General features: G+C 34.9%; 2 protein-coding genes across 5 annotated transcripts; one reads left to right on the top strand and one right to left on the bottom strand.

Annotated features, from left to right (window-relative positions):
- Positions 1-5,234, top strand: LOC117107428 (dynein regulatory complex subunit 5-like). The gene is made up of 5 exons (XM_033249116.1): positions 1-157; positions 797-1,057; positions 1,738-2,595; positions 2,999-3,162; positions 3,709-5,234. The coding sequence occupies exons 2-5, from the start codon at positions 799-801 to the stop codon at positions 3,883-3,885; spliced, it is 1,458 nt and encodes a 485-aa protein (XP_033105007.1). The 5' UTR covers positions 1-157; positions 797-798; the 3' UTR covers positions 3,886-5,234.
- A 1,453-nt stretch (positions 5,235-6,687) lies between these two features.
- On the bottom strand, positions 6,688-22,174 carry LOC117107427 (sushi domain-containing protein 4-like). Of its 4 annotated transcripts, none has more exons than XM_033249112.1 (9): positions 22,098-22,174; positions 20,013-20,122; positions 18,016-18,201; positions 15,265-15,465; positions 12,627-12,818; positions 10,201-10,392; positions 9,111-9,287; positions 7,863-8,612; positions 6,688-7,483 (listed from the first exon to the last, which is right to left on the bottom strand). In XM_033249112.1, the coding sequence occupies exons 2-9, from the start codon at positions 20,092-20,094 to the stop codon at positions 7,449-7,451; spliced, it is 1,815 nt and encodes a 604-aa protein (XP_033105003.1). In that variant the 5' UTR covers positions 20,095-20,122; positions 22,098-22,174; the 3' UTR covers positions 6,688-7,448. The 4 variants fall into 4 exon arrangements, with proteins under 4 accessions (XP_033105003.1, XP_033105002.1, XP_033105005.1 ...); XM_033249111.1 differs by having other exon boundaries at positions 22,005-22,160; XM_033249114.1 differs by lacking the exon at positions 22,098-22,174 and adding an exon at positions 21,340-21,922.
- Positions 22,175-22,215: the final 41 nt, after the last annotated feature.

The raw sequence follows: 22,215 nt of genomic DNA on the forward strand, positions 1-22,215 counted from the left end.
ATGTTAACGAAGAACGACCATCGAATACGGCCAATACGTCAAAAGCATGAGGGCAGGCTTCTAACAACAATAGAGAAGTTCCATAGCAACGTAAAACATCGAGTAATTTCATTTCGATAGAATCTGCATCTCTAAAGTGCCGATTATTCTGAAACAAGTAAGTAACTTTGCCAAATAAAAGGTGTGAGCTTTCTACACATTGTCATGTTTATGGTACATTATAAAACCAGGGATATACTTGCGACATTTTAAGGCCTACCACGACTTAAATACTAGGCCTACTAGATAGAAAACACTCACGACCGACGGGTGGGTACCTAGGCCTACTGCCGACTGGATCCGTCTGCAGTTACTATGGATTAGACAAGGCCTAGCGTGGGCCTCATTCATAAACTAGGCCTACATACATAGGCCTAGAATAGGGCTTAAGCCTAGTTAGCTTTTAAATTGAATTTGGATTTTTTTTAATTTGATCGGGTTAGGCCTAATAATTACTAGGCCCCTACCTACAACAGTATTAATTTGTGATATTATTAATTGTTAAATAATTATGAATTAATTTATTATATACTAGGCCTACCGTACCCTAGTAGGCTTAGGGTAGACTAGGGCCTAGGCCTAGGTAGGCCTAATTAGGCCTAGGCCTAGTGCCTAGTAATATTAATTTTTATAATTGAAAGCCAACACTCATGACTAGACTAAAAAAAGCCTATATAAATTTATAAATATATTCACACAATTACTTCTTTAAAACCATTTGTATTTTAATCTTTCATTCATGACTTTATTGTTGCAGATATGTCCACTGAACCACCAGTAACAGATGGCTCAACTGATGCCCAAAATGCCAACAACAATGGCAGTTTCTCACAGACAAAGAGTGGAATGAGCGGGACAAAACGATCCATACCTTCGCCTTTAACTAGCGCCAAGAACAACACTGCAATGGACAACCGTAACATGAGGAGGATCATAGCAGAGGACCCCCACTGGTCATTGGCTACAGTCCCTCTGTTAACAGAACTTTGTGTCACACATATTGTTAATAATTTTGCTGGTAGAGTAATTTTTATTATTTTATTTATTTAATAAACTTCTCACATGCATGAATAGAAAAGTGATGAGCTCATTACAGTAAAAATACAGAAATAGAAATATAGATGTAAAAAAGTGACAGTGCATACACCGAAACAATAAAATTTGAAAATAAAAAATAATGAACGTCAGGAAGTATTCTGAAGGAAAACAACCATGACGACAATAAAGTAAAAGATAAATCATTAAAAAGAATAAGAAAAGAAAAAAGTAAAAAAACAATAAAAAAGAATAACAGTAAAAGGCAAAATAAAAATAATAAAGTATGAAAATATAGCATATATGAAAAATTGCCACTGATGAGCATAAATCAAATTCACCATTAAAAAAAACACCAGTAATATTTTTATAGTGTCATTATTTTATATAAAAGATATGCTGATCAAATTTGGAATAATTGTCATAAGCAATATAACTTACTAGGTACAAAGCACATGCAGTGATAAAAAATTACGACTGGTACAAAATCATCATACAAATTTAAATAAAATCAATCATATTTTGGTAGTAGTAGTATTTTTTACCGCTTCCAGGCATTAATTTTTTTCCACTTATTAAGTATTTTTCCAGTACAATTAACTTTTCAACTATTATTCTGATAACATGAATGCTATGTTCATTGCATTTTTTGCACATCCACAGAGCACCCAAAGTTAAATGAGCTATTACCAAAGTACAAGGATAAAGTCTTGGAAAAGATTTCGACAGACCTACCTTTACCTGTTGTAGCACATCTAGTATCAGATGAGGGCTACTGGCAGAGAAGATGCAAAGCTACATGGAACGTCTGCGATGTTTCCAAGTATGGACAGAGCTGGAAAAGGATGTTCTTTGAGCGGCATGTGGAGTACATCATAGAGCACTTTGTCCCTGAGAGCACTGAGGTTACTCAGCTTGCCACCACTCTTCCCCTATCTAGCCCATACATCTGGAAACTAGACATTAAACAGTTGCTTCCACCGGTGAAAGAGGAGCAGAATAAAAGCTCTGATGATGTGTCAGATGTGGGAAGTGATTCTGGATTAGACACACCCTCTATGGATCACTTTGAGTTTAGCACGGTCTTTGATAAACTTCCCCATTTGCAAGAGTTTAGCGTGACTTACGGAGTAAGAGACTGTGGCATGAACTTCGAGTGGAATTTATTCATGTTTACTAATCGCGATTGTCTCCTCTTATCAAAGTGTATCAAGAAGTGTCGAACACTTAAAGTTTTTAAGCTTCACAAGAGTAAAGTTGATGATGATAAGGCACGTGTGTTGATCGCACATATTCTTGACCATCCAAGCCTGCTGGAACTTGATTTGTCACACAACGTGATTGGTGATAGTGGAGCAAGGGCAATTGGCAAGTTCCTAAATGGTCATTGTAAACTCAGTAAACTGTTTCTGAGTAACAACAAGATTCGGGCCAATGGTGCAGCAGCAATAGGACATGCACTAACCAAGAATACTACACTTAAATTATTGGATATGAAATTAAACAGGATTGGAGATGATGGTAAATCATTTTTTGTCCACATTCATTATTTTCACAAGGATACAAAAGTAAATTTTATTTCATTCTACATTCTTCATCACTGTCATTACCATCATCATCCTAATCATTATCTTCCTAATCATTATCATTCTCATAATCACCATCATCAATCATTATTATAATCATTATCATCATTTCATCATCACTATTATCATCACTATTATCATCATTGATCAATCATCATCTTCACCACCAGCATCATCATTTTCATCAATCATCATAATTGCCATCATTATCATCCACATCATCATCAATGATAATACAGTATTGTGGTTTAGTATTCTCTTATAAACACATTTCAAAGATATTTCCATTCTGGACAGCTTAATCACTTAATTTTTTCCCTTTATGATTTGTTCCCAAGGTGGTCAGGCAATTTGTCAAACATTAACAAAGAATACGACGCTAGAGAGGATCAACCTCGGTAGTAACGAGATGAGTGAGCCTACAGCGGCTGTACTTGCACAGATTGTCATTCACAACACAACATTAAGGGACATTGACCTTTCATGCAACAGGCTTGGACCAGTAAGTATAGTTATATATATGGTATATTTATTTGTAGATTTTTTTCAACTTGGGTTAGTGCAGCAGTAAGGGATTAAAGTTGGTGCGAGACACCATGTTTGCGGGGGTGCCGCCGGGATTTGCTCGACAAGGTTCTGACTCCCGGATTTGAAAGTAAGTTGGCGTGGTCAAAATCTTTTGTAAGTGTTCCAGGGGTATATTCACCGGGAACTGTGACAATTTAGGGGTTTCTGAGGCTTATTTAAATGATTTGAGTCTATAAATATGTAAAAAATATACATAATTTTACCTTCTCCCTTATGAGGTATTTTTCTCCCAACCGCCACCCCTGCACGTTTGAGATCTGCCAATATACTATTTCCCTGTGCCTAGGTAAGACACTTTCGCTCTAATTACACTGTCCTGTGGATAGGATGATGAGATGTTGGTCCTATGTGTATGATAGTGCATGTGAACACTGGTTGAATAATACTGTGTGATGTCATCCTCAAATGTGAACTATAGTTATAATATTGAGACATATAATTTCAACTATTTTGTTTATAGGATGGTGGTAAACAGATCCAGGAAGGATTAGAAGAAAACACGACCTTACTTCATGTCGACTTGCGTCTGACTGAGGTCGGGCAAGAAAGCGAATACTCAATCAATCAGATTCTCAAGAGGAACCAAGAGATGCACCGCGAGTTAACTCTTCAGAAAACACAAAACATAGATCGATAAAAAAGAAAATCTTTGTGAAAAATAATAAAGAATATACAAACATTACAGCATAAATCCAAAAACCACCATAAATTTTACTTTAGCATGCCTAAAAAAATATTTTGAACTGCCTTTAAAGTAAAAACAATACTATGTTAAAATTATGTACAGTTATGCATATTTCCTATATTCGGAATCATAATTTATTGATTTTAGAAAATAAAATGGCAAGGCAACAATTTTCATTCTCAATTATTTTTTTACTATCATTTAATATTACATTATCTGCAACTCTAGGCTTACAATGTAGATGATTAAGACCTCTCAAATAAGCATTGGAAAAATAAAGGTAGAAGAATAACTCATAACTTGCAGCTCTAATGTGCTGAATTGCGTATGTGTGTGGTACATAACTACAGTCCCTGCAACGAGGCACTTACAGCAGTTTCATGTTCACACAATTCCACAATCAAGGGCTGAAATGTACCATAGTATCAGGGGTAACCTGCTACTCTTCTGAAGCTACATTTATGCTAGACATGACGACATACTATTGCGTTTAATATTCTTCAACACTGAGCGCATTTTTATCGTGTCTTGTCTAGTGTAAACGTAGCTTTAAGCCTGGTTCTCACGAGAGCCCTAGTATCCGGATCGGGAGCTAACTGTTAGCGCTAACCATTAGCACCACTGTGTGAGAACGCCCGATCGGTTAGCGGTATCTGGGTACTGTGAACAGTTAGCACGTTGAGCGTGTTTCTACCATCAACCAATCACACGTACGCGTTTACAAGTTCCAGTTTCTTATTGGCCAGTTCTATCATATTCTTGGTATCCGGATTTGGATCTTCTCGTATGGACGCACGGCAGCTAACGGTTAGCAGGATCCGGATCCTGGCAACCGTTAGCTGCCGTGTGAGAACATAGCCTCAAAGTGGGTTCTTTAAAATACACACAAGACAGATGTGTACAAAGGACTTCGAATGAGCGCCAAGATTAAGGTTGTAGCTATAGAGTAGTTAGCGGCACACTGCCTTCCAACTCGGCCACTTGACTCGCCCAAATATATTCAAATATTGTAGTATTAATGGTGTAGCAAATCTGATAGGCATGTTCAACACATGATACCATTTTTGCAAGTCAATCATTTGTAGTCCACACTGTTCTGGAGCAAGTGCTTCTCTCGTATAAGCACCACAAAGCAGCGTCTAAAATTGCTAAGCACCTCCGGATCTTCCACGTCAATTTTACAATTATTATGAATGACATTTTTTTAGTATATAATTTCTATATTATCCTGATATAAGAAACCATGCATTGATTTTCTGAAAATAAAAAGGTACCATAACACTTGGTAATACTGTACTGTATTTGCATTTTATTCTTATTTTTTTACTCTTATTGAAACACACAGCCCTTAACCATCCTTAACAATTATTAGATTTACTGAAATCTATATAAATCAGTATACAATATATACAAACGATCAATTTTTTAAAAAGTAAAATACAATCTCTATCCTGATGTTGAAATGCAAAAAAATAATCAAGGAATTTCTAAAATAGATCCTTAGAAATAAACCAACAGTAGAAGTTCCCCACCAGGAAAGGGGATCTCACTCACCTCAGGCCCACCATAGTTGGGGCTGATATTTGTAAATTATTGGAACCTCAAGATGCTCAAAAATGGCATTCTTAGACTGCAAAAATGCTTCTTCAATGCAGTGTTTTCTGACGAAATGGTTAGACGCCTGCCCCTGGCATCGCCACAGATCTTAGATAGTTTATGCTTGTTGATTCGCCACAGATCTTAGATAGTTTATGCTTGTTGATTATCATATAAATATAATTTAATGCAGATGTTTATCTACCTCTATCAGATATGCATATTAAAAATTACTAAACAGAAATAAAAGATACTTTAATTATAAGCTATATATGATATGTTGTTTATCAGTAGAATCCATTTTGAATGCAAGACTACACTACAGTACTGTATTTTACATTAGACTGGACACCCCTCAAGCCACAGGATAACTTATGGTTTTGAAACACAGTCATTCTCTATGCACTACACATTATAATGTTCAGTGTTATAAACTGCATTTGGTGTCACGCTATGAAAACTCTTTATTTATGCATAAATTAAGTATGTGCTTTTTTATAAAGTTTTCTATTTCAATATCTATTGCCGCAAAAGGATATTAACGGCATTCATAATTACAGTATTCATAAATACTCATGTAAAAAATTGTAGTAAGCATTAATTATTAATTAAAATAAAATATAAACTCAGCCTCCATTCATTATCTACTGTAAGTTGAAAATACCATCCTGAGTTAAACGTGTCTGCAGAATATTAAACTACACTGCACAGTATGCCTACAAGTAATTTTAATAGGAGCATCTGGCTTATCCTGTAAATTACAAAACCACCTCATAATAGCTGAGAAATAAGAATAAGAGCCGTCAACAATCAAGGACCGGGAACGAAACTCACTAAAATACATGCTCCACATGTGGAATGGTCTGTGCCTCTAGGATTGGCCTAATAAGCAATAATCGAAAGCAACGAACATTGAAGCTTGTACATCGTGTAGCATAGCTCTCAACGAATATAGTCCTGTAGAAATAAATTTATTTTTACAGGACTACATTCATTGAGAGCTATGCTACACGATGTATTATTATGCCTTTTATTCGAACACTGTATTTACCTTTCTTATATACCTTTATATATAATTATATATATATATATATATATACACACAGTATATATATATATATATTATCATGACAGAGGGAATAACTTCCATGCAATTGAATTATTTTTCCAAGGAATGAAATATAATATTAATACTAACGTAACACTCCAGAATGGGTAATGGTAGCCCATGCTGTGTGTGGTAATTGACCAATGAAATGTTGTTCTTAAGTTACCTAATCAATATGTAAGTGATATAGTATTACACATGCCAGCTGACTTCTGGGAGAGAATTGGCATACAATAGTTAAAAAAAAAAAAAATTGAAATCAATTTTCAAACAACTATTTAGGTTCACAATATTTTAAGTACATTTATATATCATTATAAACCCTAATCTTTTTTCTTCCAACAAAATTACACTCACACCTTGTATACATGATCAATGAAGCTGTGACTTATTGGTTAATGTGCCCAACTTTCAATCCTATAATCCCAGGTACAAATCCTAAGGCATACTTATAAAGCAAACTTGGCCAAGTGGGTGGACCGTACCTTAATACAGTAGAACCTTTCCTTTGGGCTATGGCCATGTGGGTGGACCGTATCTAAATACAGTAGAACCTTTAATTTTAGTTTTCCCAGCCGCTAACATTTTTCAAATGTCCAAAGCAATTAAAGTATTGTCAACAATCAAACCTTACAACATTCCTAAAATCCTAAATCATTGTTCAGTTAATTACTATATAAAAATAATTTTCTTTCTTTATTTTTTTGTGATTAAAAGTAAAATATATAACTGGTAACCATGATTTTATAATATAAACATCCAGTGTGCAATGCTTTGATTTTCTGCTGGAATAACTTGAATTCCACAAAGACTATGATTGCTGTTCAACACATATTCCTGTGTTACCTGTGTGTAAGAGCAGAACATCATCAGATGTGAATATATCAAAATTACAGATTCAATTCATTCATTACTTGCTTTGCTTAGGGCCACTGACAGCTACTGCCACTTACGTATACTTATATTGAGTTATAATTACTTAACATGCACAATAACCTACAAAACATAAAAGCTAGACTTTGGAAGGAACACAGTATATTGATATGTTGGACAAATGAATATTGGAAGACATAGAAGTGGTATTTGAAAATAAAAGACATTAAAACTGGGGTAAAGTGTACATGACCATGATTAAATGACAAGGTGCTGAGTTTAGCCCTCAGCACCTTTAGTACTGTTACTGGACCGGCAACCATTTGGGTCCAAATCTATCTTTGCTACATACCTTCAAAAGTAGATAAGCTTTCTGAGGAATCTGATGGAGTTAATTCTCCAGCTATTGCAGAAATCTCACTGCCGTCATCCTCTTGCTGGTCTGAGATCACACCACTTTCTGATGACTCAACATCATTCCTTGATGTCTCATCCAATACGTCTATCAATGGATCTGTGGAATGTGAAAGTTCACTGAGTTCAGCTAAATTCTCCAAATGAGCGGAGTTCACTGACTGTTGCTCTTGATTTCTGGCATTTCTCCGCCGCCGCCACGGAGGTATTCTGCTTGACCTTGGAACAGGAGGCGAAGGAAGATTAATTGTGGAACTACTGATGGGTCTCTGCTGAGACTCAGTTGTCTGGAGTTGGATCTGTGTTAGGTGTGCAGGACGGGGAGGCAGTTCTGGTGAAACATCATTATTTTCAGCTGTTTGTGTTTGATGTGCAGATGCACCAGCTAAAGTTGTTTGAGGATTACTGGCAATAGCCTCTTCATACGATGGCAGAGGAACTTCCATATTTGATGTCAATGACATCAGATGTGAGTGTCTACGCTCTCGCATGCGTGCCAAACGTGAAGATATTGATGAGTGATATCGACAATGTGGTCGTCGTCGTCTTCTCTGTGTGCAGCACTCACGAATCGACAAGATCACAGTAACAGTTAATATACCCATAATTGATCCAGATATTGCGACAACTATTGTGAAGGTTTCATTGGTCAACATATTCTGTCCATCTTGGGGCATTTCAGTTGAGACTACGAAAAAAAATTTAAACAAACATCATATTATTTTGGTATTTTTAAGCAAAAACAAGAAGTAAGCTTTTAGCATTCAAATAAAAAGATAATTTTAGTGAATTGTTTCCATGGAAATTAATAGATGCATAAAAAATTATACTCCTTTATTCTTTGCAAAAACATTTAAATCAGTGGGTATAATCAAAATATAGAAACAAATTTCATTTGCTTTTGAAATTCAAAATATTCAAAGCATTGGGTACACCATTAGGACAAAAATAAAATTTTATGTCAATTCGAAACAATTCAAAATAATAAAAAAAATAATGAAAAATAATTATCAATGAGCCACTGGTTAGTGAAACACAATATATAAGAAAAGTGATTGCCTTATTTACTTAATTATACAAATATATAATATATTTTATTCGATAAAAACTTGTGACATATGATCATGTCATAACCAAATAAGCACATCATGACTATATATGTGCATACAAAGCTTAAAGAGCCTACCCTGCACACATGATGGAGCATAGCCATCCCATTGCCCCATGGGCTGACAAGTTAGTTCCATCCTTCCAACTAATTCGTAGCCACTGTCACAGTAGAAGCTTATCTTGACACCTGGAATAAACACTTCTTGACAACACCTTTTTCCATTCTCTGGATTTCCTGGATCTAGGCAATGATCTGAAGCAAAGCATTAAACTACATTCAGAACCAACAGGTAAACAGTTTTTTGAGTTTGTAAATGCAGTGTCACACTTATGCATTACATACATCAAGTCCATTCTGTACTGCTAAAAAAGGGAATCATTAACACTCTGGGCGCCAAACACGGAGATCTCCGTGTTTCAGGTTTTTGTACGGAATCCGATAGATGGGGTAATTACCAACGTGTACTGACAATTTGAACACTATATTCAGTCTGGACCGTAAGTAGTTTGTTATTTGTTTGTTTACATTAGCGTTGTGCGGTATTGATTTACTTTCACGTAATCGCTATTATCTTATCTTCGCTGTGCAAAATTGCGTTAATCTCCAAAAGTGAGTCATTTTCATTTTACTATTACGGGTCACCGATTGTGATTAGAATAAAATGTTTGGCACAATTGTAAAGCTAACATGTTTGTAGTTCTTGTAGTGTTCACTACATGCCAATCTTATCACATACACACTCTCAACGAGCTTCGGAAAAGTGTTAAAATTTGCTAAAATGTCTGGCGGTGGCTGATGCTATTTTTTCAAACCGCTGGCGGTCAGAGTGTTAATAAGTATTTAAAAGGAAAAGCTGAGAAGAACTCAAGGACAGTGGCAGTGGGGAGCTTCCCCCTCACCCCCCCGTCGGGGAGAGAAAAACTACAAGTACAATTCGTTGGGGAGAAACAAAGTTATACCTGTATGTATTTTCTACATATTAGTAGACATTAAAATCTATTAAATAAGCCTTTGAAACCCCTAAATTGTCAAAATTTGTTGGGCCTTCACCACCTCTCTACTTTCGAAATATTTTGATCAACGCCCGACCACGCCCACTTTGCTCTCAAAAGAGACATCGGACCCCCTGTCGGCAAGTCCTGATGTCACTTAAAGAAGAACTTACGATCGGGAACACATGTTATTTGACCAGAGCCTGTCCAGTTGCCCAAATGATTACATGTTACCGTGCCAGTGTCTGCCGGCAGGTGGTAACCCTCTTCACACGTGTATACGACCTGATCTCCAGAGGAATACATCTGAGACAATGGTTTGTACGAACCATGCGGTACTGTCGGAGGTGAACTACATGGTAACTCTGAATAAAGAAAATAATCATCATCAATTAATCAGTAAGTTTCATTCGCAATATCATCATTGTCAATATTAGCAAAATGTTCGGGCAGTCGTCTAGAAATTGGTATTGAACAAAGAACTTGTATACACATTTTCGACAAGTTTGAAATGAAAATTTCCGAAAACCTGGCAACTACAACTGGGGGCCTTCCAGAGGCCTAGCATTTCGCTCTAAGTAGTTACCATCATGGATTTAGCTAAACGATAAAACTAAATTACTAACGAGCAAAAACATCTTAAAAAGGAAAAAGAACGAAATGTTGATATTAAAGACAAGCCCAAGTCTTAAAAACCTATTTCAATGTTCACATACAGTACAGTAATTAGCAAAAAAAATCATATTTGATCAGAGGCCTAGCAGCGCTATCTGAAAACAGATCCAATAAAATGGTGTATTGACAGATGAACTGTCCAAAGGACTATGGTTGTATCTGTATGTGTCCGTAACATGTTATAGTTAAGTCGGGTGACGCTACACTGCGGCTACCAAGTTTCAGATCCAATTTAATAAGGACAAAAAAATAATTATTATTATCATTAAAGGGGCATTCCACAGTATTTGGTTTGTTAGGGTTAAATTTTCATTTTCAATTATTTTTAATTCAGATGGCAATATGATGACGTCACAATGTCCGATCAGCCATAATGATCTATAAAATCATATCTACAACTCATGTGCTTTCAGAATATGTAATAAAAGTTTTTGTCACAGACAAGACAATTTTGTCACAGACAGGACAGTTTGTCAGGGACGGGACACTTAAAAAATTAACGCAATACAAGTTTCTTTGCTACTGAATTAGAGTAACAAAGGTAGCAAAGCAGGTAAAATGTTGCACTGATATCAGAGAATCATTTATATTTTGAAAAGTATGGTTTTCTCTCATTAAACAAAAGTGTCCCGTCTGTGTCATTATGGAATGTCCCATCCGTGACAGCACATAATTCATATTTTTTTTATAAAATTACATTTATGATTTTTTTGGTAAACATTTAGGCATGTAAAACAATCATCTGGGGATAGCATTAAACAAAAAATAATTTAATATCTCTTTCAGATGAGGAGAAATATTAGAATATGTAAACCTTTCTGAAAGTTATGTCCAAATTTTGTCTCGTAAATGACGCATACATTTTTTATTATAAAATTATAAGAAAAAAAAAATTTTTCAATTTTCCTCCCAATAATTAACCATAGGCATACATGTAAACATTGAACATACTATAAGTCTTACAATCTATAGTTACTGAAACATAACTGGTTTTATTCTCAAAAATGTTCGTGACAAAAAAATACTGTGGGATGCCCCTAAACCAAAATAAATTTGGGAAAAGAATGTGAAATAAAGCATTACTAAGGAGTGAAGTTTGAAGAAAGTGTTTCTTCTATCACAAGTTTTATGGTTATCATATTTCATACAGTATATAACTCAGTGGAAAAGCTTTACTGAAGCATTTGAGGCTTCACACATTGTACACAATTGTGCAATAATGTGAATGCATTGAGATATTTAGCAGAAAGTAAGGCGCTTTTTATTTGCATTGACGTAGAATGAAGAGCATAATGTTAATTTAACTACACATGTATGAACGTTGCATGTTCAGTCCTCTGAAATCTGGAATGATTGTTGGCTGAATCTATGTTTTAGCCAGTATGGGAACTGTACTATTACAAATGACTGAGTTGAAGTGTGCCAGTCTTAGTGCATGTCACATCTCTGCATACATGCCATTGAAAATGGATAAAAATAGAATGTAAATACACAATGGTCATTAATGAATTCGTTCTGTCTACACATTTTATTTTCTCAATCGAAAGCCCCCTAGTATTATGCTGAATATTAGTATGTGTATAAGGCCCAAACATAAATGATGAGTTGCCAAAGTCCACTTATATTTTGAAAGACTGTTGCTCGGTCTGCAAATTTGTTCTATAGCCTAAATGTAGGTTAATTGAAAACTATCATTTACCATATATATTTTGGTTGGAAAAGGATAACACAGAAATAGAATTGATGGTTGAAGATGAAACTTACTTATTAAAGAATGAAAACTGGCCTTAAGTATGGTCATAAGTAGATTAGCAAATAAATCTAGTCCAATCCAATCAAACAAAATGGGAAATACAGTGAAAAAAATAATATACAACTAAATAAATATAATTTGACCAACATGGTTAGAATATTTTTTTCTTACCACATTTTGGATAATCTCCTGACCACTGTCCATTTTTACATTGCAATGTATTGCTACCATACATTGTGTATCCAGACTTGCAATGATAAGTGACAGTTGTACCCTCAAAATAATAGCCAGTCTGTGAGTGCTCAATGCTGAAAACCTTATGGGCATTTGCAACATTTTCAGGTTCATAACAGAAGAAAAATTCTGTGGAAGTAAGAAAATGTATGTAATCCAGATATTGTAATATTTTTTCAAAAAGTTAACAAGGAGGTCAAAGGTTATCAGTGTTAGCATAATATAATATCACATTTCATAGTAAAGTCTCACCCTCAAACAAAGGCCAGCCATGTCTGGCTTATGAGAGACAAAATATAATAGAACAACTGGAAAGTAAAGTACAGAGTGTTAACATCAAAATATATCATACTGTAGAGTTAATTAAGATTAATAAATAAACCCTTTACGTTTTTCCAAAATCATATAAGCAAATTTAGCAACATGAAAACAAAGGTTACCATTAGAGAACATATAAGTAAATTTTTGCATCTCAGGTAAGTTGAAAAATAATGGATCGATATTATTAATCTTATTAAACTAATCAGAACGTAATGCATCATAAAATTTACAAACCATAGAGTTGTCACCTTAATTGAACTAACACATTTATTAGAGAGGCATTTTGAAGAAAAAATATGACAAAATTCACTTATCAAATTAATAACATATCTTCATTTGATTTGAAGTTAGACAAAAACCATACTAATATTAATTGCTAGTTACTGAATAGTAATAATAATAAAAAAGACTGTAACATATGTTAAGATTTAATAAATATTCAAATCTTGAATTTTATACTACTGTATTCTTTCTTTGAAAACAAAAACAGAAAATAATTATTGTTTTAATAAACTAGCGGTTAAATAAAACCCAACTACAAATATGGATCCGACCAAGCAAAACCGACATCATACAGCAAGGAATAACCAATCTGACCAGTATATAGTATATGTAGTAGGTAGGGCCTATAATAAACACAAAAATGCGCTGATTACAACTGCAATATTACATGATTCTCCAAAGGGATCTGAGTATGTGTTGCATGTGCTTGATCCAATGACCTGGGATAATAATGCTAAGTGCATAAAGGTCTCCCACAATATGCACTATATAAGTTGACAATTATTATAATAACTAAATTTGAACTCGTCACTGAGGACGAGTTTGGTGATCCACCGAACTTTGACCCTCAGGAAGCGCGAGCATTGCGAGTTGAAATGTTTTTTAAATGCTCAAAATGGCCTAAAATCTGCTCTAGTTAGTTTTTTAAAAAGTGTAATATTAAACATTTGAAAAGATCTACGCGTGCATACGCGGACGTCTTGACGCCTGTGCACATGTTAATGGAACAAAAAAGTTTACTCGTGGCCCGGGATTTATCAATCTCAGCTTAGCAAATGTCTTAAGTCAAAAAAGTTAAGATGTCCCTAATAAATACCTTAAGCTTATTTATTACCCAGTCTTAGCAAAATCTTGGCTTAAAAATCGTCTTAAATGGTTCTCACGTACAATCTTTCTAATTTTAAGACATTTTTAAGCTAAGCAATATTGATAAATTTGACTTGAGCAAAACAATGTACTTTAGACAAATTTAAGTTGAATTCTAGTTTGATAAATGTGGCCCCTGTTTATGAATACAGTGTCAGGAACCCAAAACATGTAACAAAACATAATTCCCAGCTTCAGTATGTGCAGTGCACGTGGAAATGAGCGTACGGTGCGTAAATTATGGAAAGTTTTGTGATGCTGAAAATGACCTGAAACGTGATTTAAATTATCTGAAAAGTATTATTGAGAATTCCCAAATTTTACCGTACACGCACGTCACGACGTGCTCGTGGACGGTAATGGCACATGACATTGACCTTCTATCAGTCTGATAGCGTAGAAATACAGTCTGCAGCCCTCTATCTGAAAAGTGATATGAGAATTTCCTAATTCTACCGTACACGCACGTCCGGACGTGTTCATGGACGGTAATGGCACAGGAAATTAATATTTGTCAAGAGTAATTTAAAAACACCTGTTGGTTGGTAACCTGGGATAATAATGCTAAGTTCATAGAGGTCTCCCACAATATGCGCTATATAAGTTGACAATTATTATAATAATTATTTATTCCACATTTTCCCTAAAATTTCTGAACTTTAATTAATTATCTTCATTTTCATTTTTATTTTAATTAATTGTTGCATTATTTATTTATGATTCTGAACTTTGCCACTGCTTCTTTTGTTTTGTTTACTTGTTCTGTGCTTGGGTTAGGCAATGATCATGACTGCCAGTGGGTTGTGACATGCATAAGTATGTGGGGTGTAGCACTTCGTATCTGCAAAAGGCGCTTTATAAATGACCAGATTAGATTGGAATATGAAAAAAGTGAAATAAATATTATTAAAATTTGATTTGATGTGAAAGGTCTAACCTAGCATTATCCTATCAAATGCTAATTAGCTGTTTTGTGAGAATGGGCTTGCAAGGTTTCCTATCCTCGCATGACCAGACTGAGCATCTGTGTAAAAGGGGCTTAAGAAACTGTTGTAACCCTTATGCAACCAATAGGAAAAATCAATGAAAATTATTTATATATTACCTTCACAAGTTGCCCATTCTTTCTCCCAGGTCCCATCTGGTTTACAATAATTAACACTTTCTCCCGTTTGCGATATAGCGTAACCGGGATCACAGCTTAGTGTAGCAGTACTATTGACAACATATTTGTCATATGATCCAGACACAGTGGTACCTGATAACTCACCATTAGTTACATCTGCCTTATTGCAATATATATCAGCTGAAATGCACCAATTAAAAATATTAAGTCTTAACTAATGGAGAAATCAGAATGCTTACATTTTTAACAGATATATAGGGATGAATGTACAGTAGGTGCACTAATTGAACTATATGATCTTAATTATCTATCACTTCAGTGCAAAATTTAAGTGAAATAAAATTGTTAGTTTTTATAAAAATCTGTCCAAACTATAAAATTTTAAGTGAAAAATTGGTGATGTATACAACCATACGTGGCTCTATGTACAGTCGAGTCCGCCTAAGTCGAATCTAATGGGACTGGCATAAAAATCTCGCGTTATACAGATTCGACTTGCACATTTTTGGGAAAAAAATAGTAACATAGAAAAATACTATGTGTACTCAATGCCCACAAAATCGAATTTTACGCAAAACCAAACATTTTTTTAAGTCCCAAAATCATTCCTATTCTTACTTAAATAAAATACTTTCCGAAAATAGGAACTCCCTATTCCAAATCGGATTTATCCAATTCAGGACGGTAACATTCACTGGAAAAACCAGATGATAGACATCGTTTAATGACAAGCATACCAGACACTGTGAAAACAAAACACTTAGCTGTACTCGCATTGCCATGGAGATTATCCGTTGATTAACATAATACACCATATACATGCTAATTTAATTACGGATAAAATTTGTAGAGAATAAAATCTAATTTGTTAGGTTTATTTAGATTTGACTCTAAAATAGTACCATGAGGGTTTCTCATTTGTTTTTTGTTGTTGTTTAATTAAAACATTTTTTATTACACTGAGCTTGTTACTGTCACGCAATAAGAAACTTTGGGCTATCTGACGTCATCACAGCCGAACCACATGTCTGCAAAACACCTTACGAAAATGGACCAATTGGAGGGCAGGCAGAGTTTTGGGGGCGCGACCTGTTTACAACTAGACTGCCGACCAGCAAGTGGCATTGCCCAACGAAGAATGTGTGCTTAGAAAAACATATCTGACCTAAAGGAATGCATGTAAAAACAATATAAAAGTCGCATCAATTTTATTGGTAATAATTAAATTTGCTGAGCAGTACAGCAAAACAACAGGTACTGTATGTATTATGTTGAATCATGGAGGTATATGGTTGAATAATGTGTTGAATTTGTGTAGGCTAGACCTAGTAAAAAATCCAGGGCTTTGATAAATTAATCAAGTAGCTAGGCCCTGACTACAACAATCTTGTTCGAAATGGGTTCAATACAAGTTCTACAAACTGAACTAGACGAAAAACCGAACATTGGAGCCGGTCCGGAGGGGTGACTGTATTGTAAGAGTAGACTTACGACATACGATCTTGTGAACCATCATTCCACAGCGCGCTGTCTAATACCCATTTCACACTGATGCTATTTTGCAAATATTAACAACTTGTAACAAGTTGTAACCAGGTTTGGATGAGTGTGAAAGCAAATCCTTGTAAAACTTTCCGAGATTTCACAGGGGTCCCCTGAGTTATCTCGGAACAAAAACAGGCCATCGCGAGGCCTGTCTTTTTCCCGAAATCTTCCGAGTTGTTGTTGCGCATGCGTCATGTCCATATTTTGACCTTTTCGCAGGCCGTGTTTTTTTGTTTAGTTCGAACGAATGGCAGCAGCGATGGAAAACGTATCAACATTACTACCATTTGTTAATAGGCCTAGACCTAAAATCAAAAGAAATCTCGCTAAATTTCACATGTCTGATGTAGAAACAATCACAAGGCTTCGTAAAATACGCCGACAGCGAATCATTATGATGCTTGTCGCACTGATTGCCTCTAACAACAATGGTGAGCTACCGGCCGGCGGCCCGACTGCGCCTAGCTAGCCTAGGCCCATCTTTCTCGCCAGCTCGACTACAGCAAGCGAGCTAGGAGTTGAATTCGTTTTACTCTCCGAAGGCTAAGGACCATGGAATAATTATAATCTTGTTAATTCGGTACCAGGCTTAGTTTAGTAGTTGATATGTAATTCGGACAACCTACAACTAGCCTAAGCCTACTATTAGTACTACCCTAGGCCTCTAGGCCTAGTCATTATTCTTCCGAGTTTTCCCCGAGATTTCTCATGGTTTGAAAGTGCATGTGTGAAACGAACCAAAAATCTCGGAATATCAAACTTGTTACAACTTGTTAAAAGTTGTAATATTTTCTCCTAGTGTGAAATGGGTATAAGATGTTAGTTTTGACATGGCTATGTTGCCGTACAACAAGGATTGAACTTTGTATTTTTCCTTGGCTGTGTATTTTTCCCACGTGCGCTACTAATTTTGGAACTTCGACTTGTGTGGTTAAAATTACTTTAAAATCGGCCTATCTGGACCGGAAAAGTCTGTCGACTTATAAAAATTCGAATTAAACAAACAATTTACACAGTAATACATAGAAAAGAATTGGGACGTGAAATTTTGACTTAAACATAGTCAACGTTGGTGGACTCGACTGTAATATCAGGGCCCTGACATAAAATTTAATACAAAAATAATATAATAGTGTAGACAAAGCATTACAGTATTTACTGTCTTGTCACTCTGTCAAAACTTACGGATGCATTCTGGAAGAGTGTCTGTTGGTTTCCAATGATTACTCGAGTCACAGAAGATTTTCCTGGCGCCTTTTAAAGAATAGTTCTTATCGCAAATGAAACGGATTTCAGCATATTTGTCCAAATAACCATCGACAGGTGGTGGTTTACGATATCCATTGGCTATGGGACCTGGATCCAGGCAACCTGGTGATATAAAAAAATACAAAGTTATACTAATGCAAGAGCAAGTTGCAGAGCTTTATAAAAAGGCTGATGGATCCTCCACATTAAGTGGCAGTACAGAGTTACTGTGGCACATCTAGGACTCTTAAAATGGGGGGGGGGAGGGTGCGGGAGAGAGGGTGCGAAAGCAGAGTTGGGCTAAATGATTAAGTGAGGGGAGCTACAGTAGGTCACAAAATAAGATGATTTTTATCTACGTGAGCGCAATTTTTTTGCTTCCGACATTTTCAATTGGCATGCACCCCCCTCTCCCAGATGCCACTACAGATTTAGAGCGTTGAGATCAAGTTATCAAAGGCTGGCTTTATAATACCTGTAGTTTAACATCAAAATACACAGTTTTGTTCCACTTATCAAATGTTTTTAATTGTTGCAGGGTTCTCACCAGCTCAGCAGGAGTGAAAGTCGCCAATTATTAATTAACAATGTTGTTTAATAATTGTTACTATATACAGTACCTTATACACAAATTCTAGGCATCTGATTGGTTAAGAAGCAGGGCAATAGAAAGTACTATTCCCCTCAAAAAGTACTATACCCCTCAAAATTAATACTTTTTTGACCTGTCGCGATGTGCAAACTCCAGTCCCCTACATCGCGCTGCTGATGGTAAAGGGGACTGCGACCTCTACGATGAGATTAGCCCTTGACCACGTCACGGATCAGCAAGTAGACGATAAACAAATATTGAGGCTGGTTGTTTCGAGATGTCAAGGGACTTGCCTAGGCCTAGCATTACAGTACTTCTTGATGAAGAACCGAAAGGTCCACTGATTAATCTCAGATAAGATATACTGTATAATAGTCATTTCCGATGATGACATAATTAATGTCCAAATATTGAATCCCGACATGATGGCGTGCATTTCGATACTTGGAGTATGCATTATACTATCTTATCTTGATGAAGCTGATAGCAAAATCCCCAAAAGACAAATTAAATATGTCTTATCAATATTCAACAATTATTGCAAGACGATGGATGCGGTTGAAATTGAGGAAATAAGCAAAGAAGAGCTAGACACACTCTTTGATCGCTTAGGCCTAACTAGTCCTAGGCTTACAGTAGGCCTCTAATAATAGGCTAAGAGGTGAGTACTTATTTTAGGCCTTGTAAAATCTGTATGAGGTATATAAAACAAATATTGACTGCTCTATATTCGGAGAATGGTGAAATTTATTGCCTCTCGGTCATGTGGAGACTGTAGCTTATCTTCCCTCAGGCCTTCGGCCCTGAGGAAGATAGACTACAGTCTCCACATCACCTCGGGGACAAGATTTCACCATTCCCCTCATGAACAGTCAATATTTGTATATTGTAGTTGTTGATTGTTCATTGTATTTTAACTGTCATTTATAACTTGCGAGAAAATTGGGACCCCAGATTAGGCCTAAAAAAATAAACTGTTTGTTTGTCCTTGTTCTTTTTTTTTTTAAGATTGCTCATCAGATGGATTAAAAATAACCAACAGTTGACATTTTGCAATGAATGTACAGTAGGCCTAGAATGGCAATATATCAGACAACAACTTTAGACAATAAAGATCAATTCACTCACAAATTTTTTTTTTAATTTAAAGTCTTTTTTTGTTTTGCCGCCCCTATTTTTTCAGTGAGTTAGGGGTAGGTGATGAGATCAAACAATTATTTTTTTTAGGCCTTACCTAGCTAAATTTCTAATATCTCTAAATGCTCTTAGAAAATCACATGTAACAGAAGTACATACAGTACAGTATAGAGCATAGAGATGCTTGGCTTAGTTACCACCTTACCTTGTTGTGCAGTGGTTTCAGGCCTAATAAACTGGAGCCAAAGCAAGAGGTAGAAGCACTTATTTAATAATATCAAATCCATTTGAAGTTCAAACCATTAAGCACAAAATCTGGTGGATAAAACACAGAAACATAAATAATTATTGTATAAATAAAACTATGCATCTAAGATTTCGGTGTTGAGTGTTTTTAGTTAGGAGTAGTTAAGTTGTTTTTACTGTACTGTCTTGTAACGTAGGGCCCCTCGGAAGAGCAGTGGTATTACTGAGAGAGCTACCCTACTGAAAGAAAACAAAATAAATAAATAAATAATTATACTTAATAAAAAATATGAATATTTTTTAAGACCTTATTAATATTACAGTCACACAAGTGAGCAACAACAGTACTTTATATAATCACTATACAAATCAAGTTTGAAACAATGTATTATGATACAATACCATACTCCTTTATTGTCATTTCAACAACACATGGTAAAAATAAAATGTGTGTTGATTGATCCGGTACAGTAGGCTAAACAATAATAATAAATAAATATAATAATAATAAATAAATATAATATTATAACAGATATATTTATAATAATTAATGAATATAATGATAATTTTTTACTTATATAGTAATAATGAATATAATAATAATTGTAATAATTAAATAATAATCACAATAGCAATTTGAATGAATATTTAGAATGATTTCCTGTTTAATGTACCTTTTTGTTAATTTTTTCTCAATTCAGTTCTGCGAACTGCTATGACAAAGTTTCATTTGAATAAAGATGCCTTGATACATAATATGTTAAATTCAGAAATATTTTACTTTTTCTGGGCAATCAAGTACACATTTAGTAAAAAAAGAACTATAGCTGCCTAGTTTACACCAGCATTAACCTGGTCGGAGCGGTACGGTACCCTCAACTAGCAGTTATGGCTCTGTACAGTTTCTATTTTCCTAGCAATTTTCGGCTTTTTTGTGCATTTTATATCCCTGCACAAATAAAATAGATTTAGATTCAGGTATATTGGCTTTACAGTTTGGCAGTCTGGTGCTGTTTCAGACTGTACATACACTATTTTCACAAAATTTTGTAAATGTAATCTTCTTTATTCCATTGCTTTCATCTCTGGTGAAAAAAAATGAAATACTTTTTTCTTAAATAAAACATACGAGCAATAAAGGAATTCTGAATTATCTTAACATAATTTTATTCAAAAATTGACAGAAAATATATCTATTACATTTATGCATAATTAACTACAATTTAAATAATAAAAATTTTTTTTTTTTTTGTTTTTTTTTTTAATAGAATTCTTATGTTTATTACCTTTCATGTGGTATTTAGAATAGTCTCTCGATGATATGAAACACAGATCATGGAGGTCATGTGTAATGTGTTTTATGCTGACATTTTAATGTTTCAGAGATACCGTACGCAATGTCCACGCATTACTTTCTGAAACACGGCGGACAAAAACATAAACATACAGTACATTGATTTTTAACAAAATTTGGACAATTATTGTTATAAAATTTTGGTTTTTTATTGTTAAGCAGTTTTCTACTTTGTGTGGTAATATTTTAATCTTGTTTGTGTTCGTGTGGTCCTGTTTGTTTACGTGTGGTTTTCATTCAAAAATTCTTTATTTATCCCACAAGGGGCAATTTCACACAGGACTGAATAATAATTAATAAATAAACAACAGCATAAAAACTAAAAATCTACTAAGAAACCCATTTTTTGTGTGGTGTTTAAGTAGGACCCAATGACTGTAAACAAATAAAATGGAAGCAACATCATTCTCAACATTTTTATACCAGAATAAAATAAAATAAAAACACATTCTATCTATTATTAATGTCTAGCTCCCGCTAGTAGGCTAGGCTAGCTGACAGTACTCTGTAGGCCTAGGCCCTAGAGGCTAGGGCCTAAGCATTGCTAGGAAAAGAATGACACGACACTGTCATCAGTTTAAACTAATTTATACTCACCACGATCAACTCATATAAACATAGATGTATATTAATTATCTTATGATGTCTTACACTCAGAATTTGAACATTTCTAACTCAATATATTCTTACAAAATGCAATTATTCATCACACACAAACAGAGTTAGCAGCAAGCTTCCAACTTCTAAAATACCAAAAAAACCAAAACGACGGAAGGTTAGCCATCACATGACGTCATCTCTGGTGGCG

Source organism: Anneissia japonica, unplaced genomic scaffold, assembly GCF_011630105.1.
Source record: "Anneissia japonica isolate Jap-2015-1 unplaced genomic scaffold, ASM1163010v1 scaffold9668_len1562885_cov226, whole genome shotgun sequence".
NCBI classification, from domain to species: Eukaryota; Metazoa; Echinodermata; class Crinoidea; order Comatulida; family Comatulidae; genus Anneissia; species Anneissia japonica.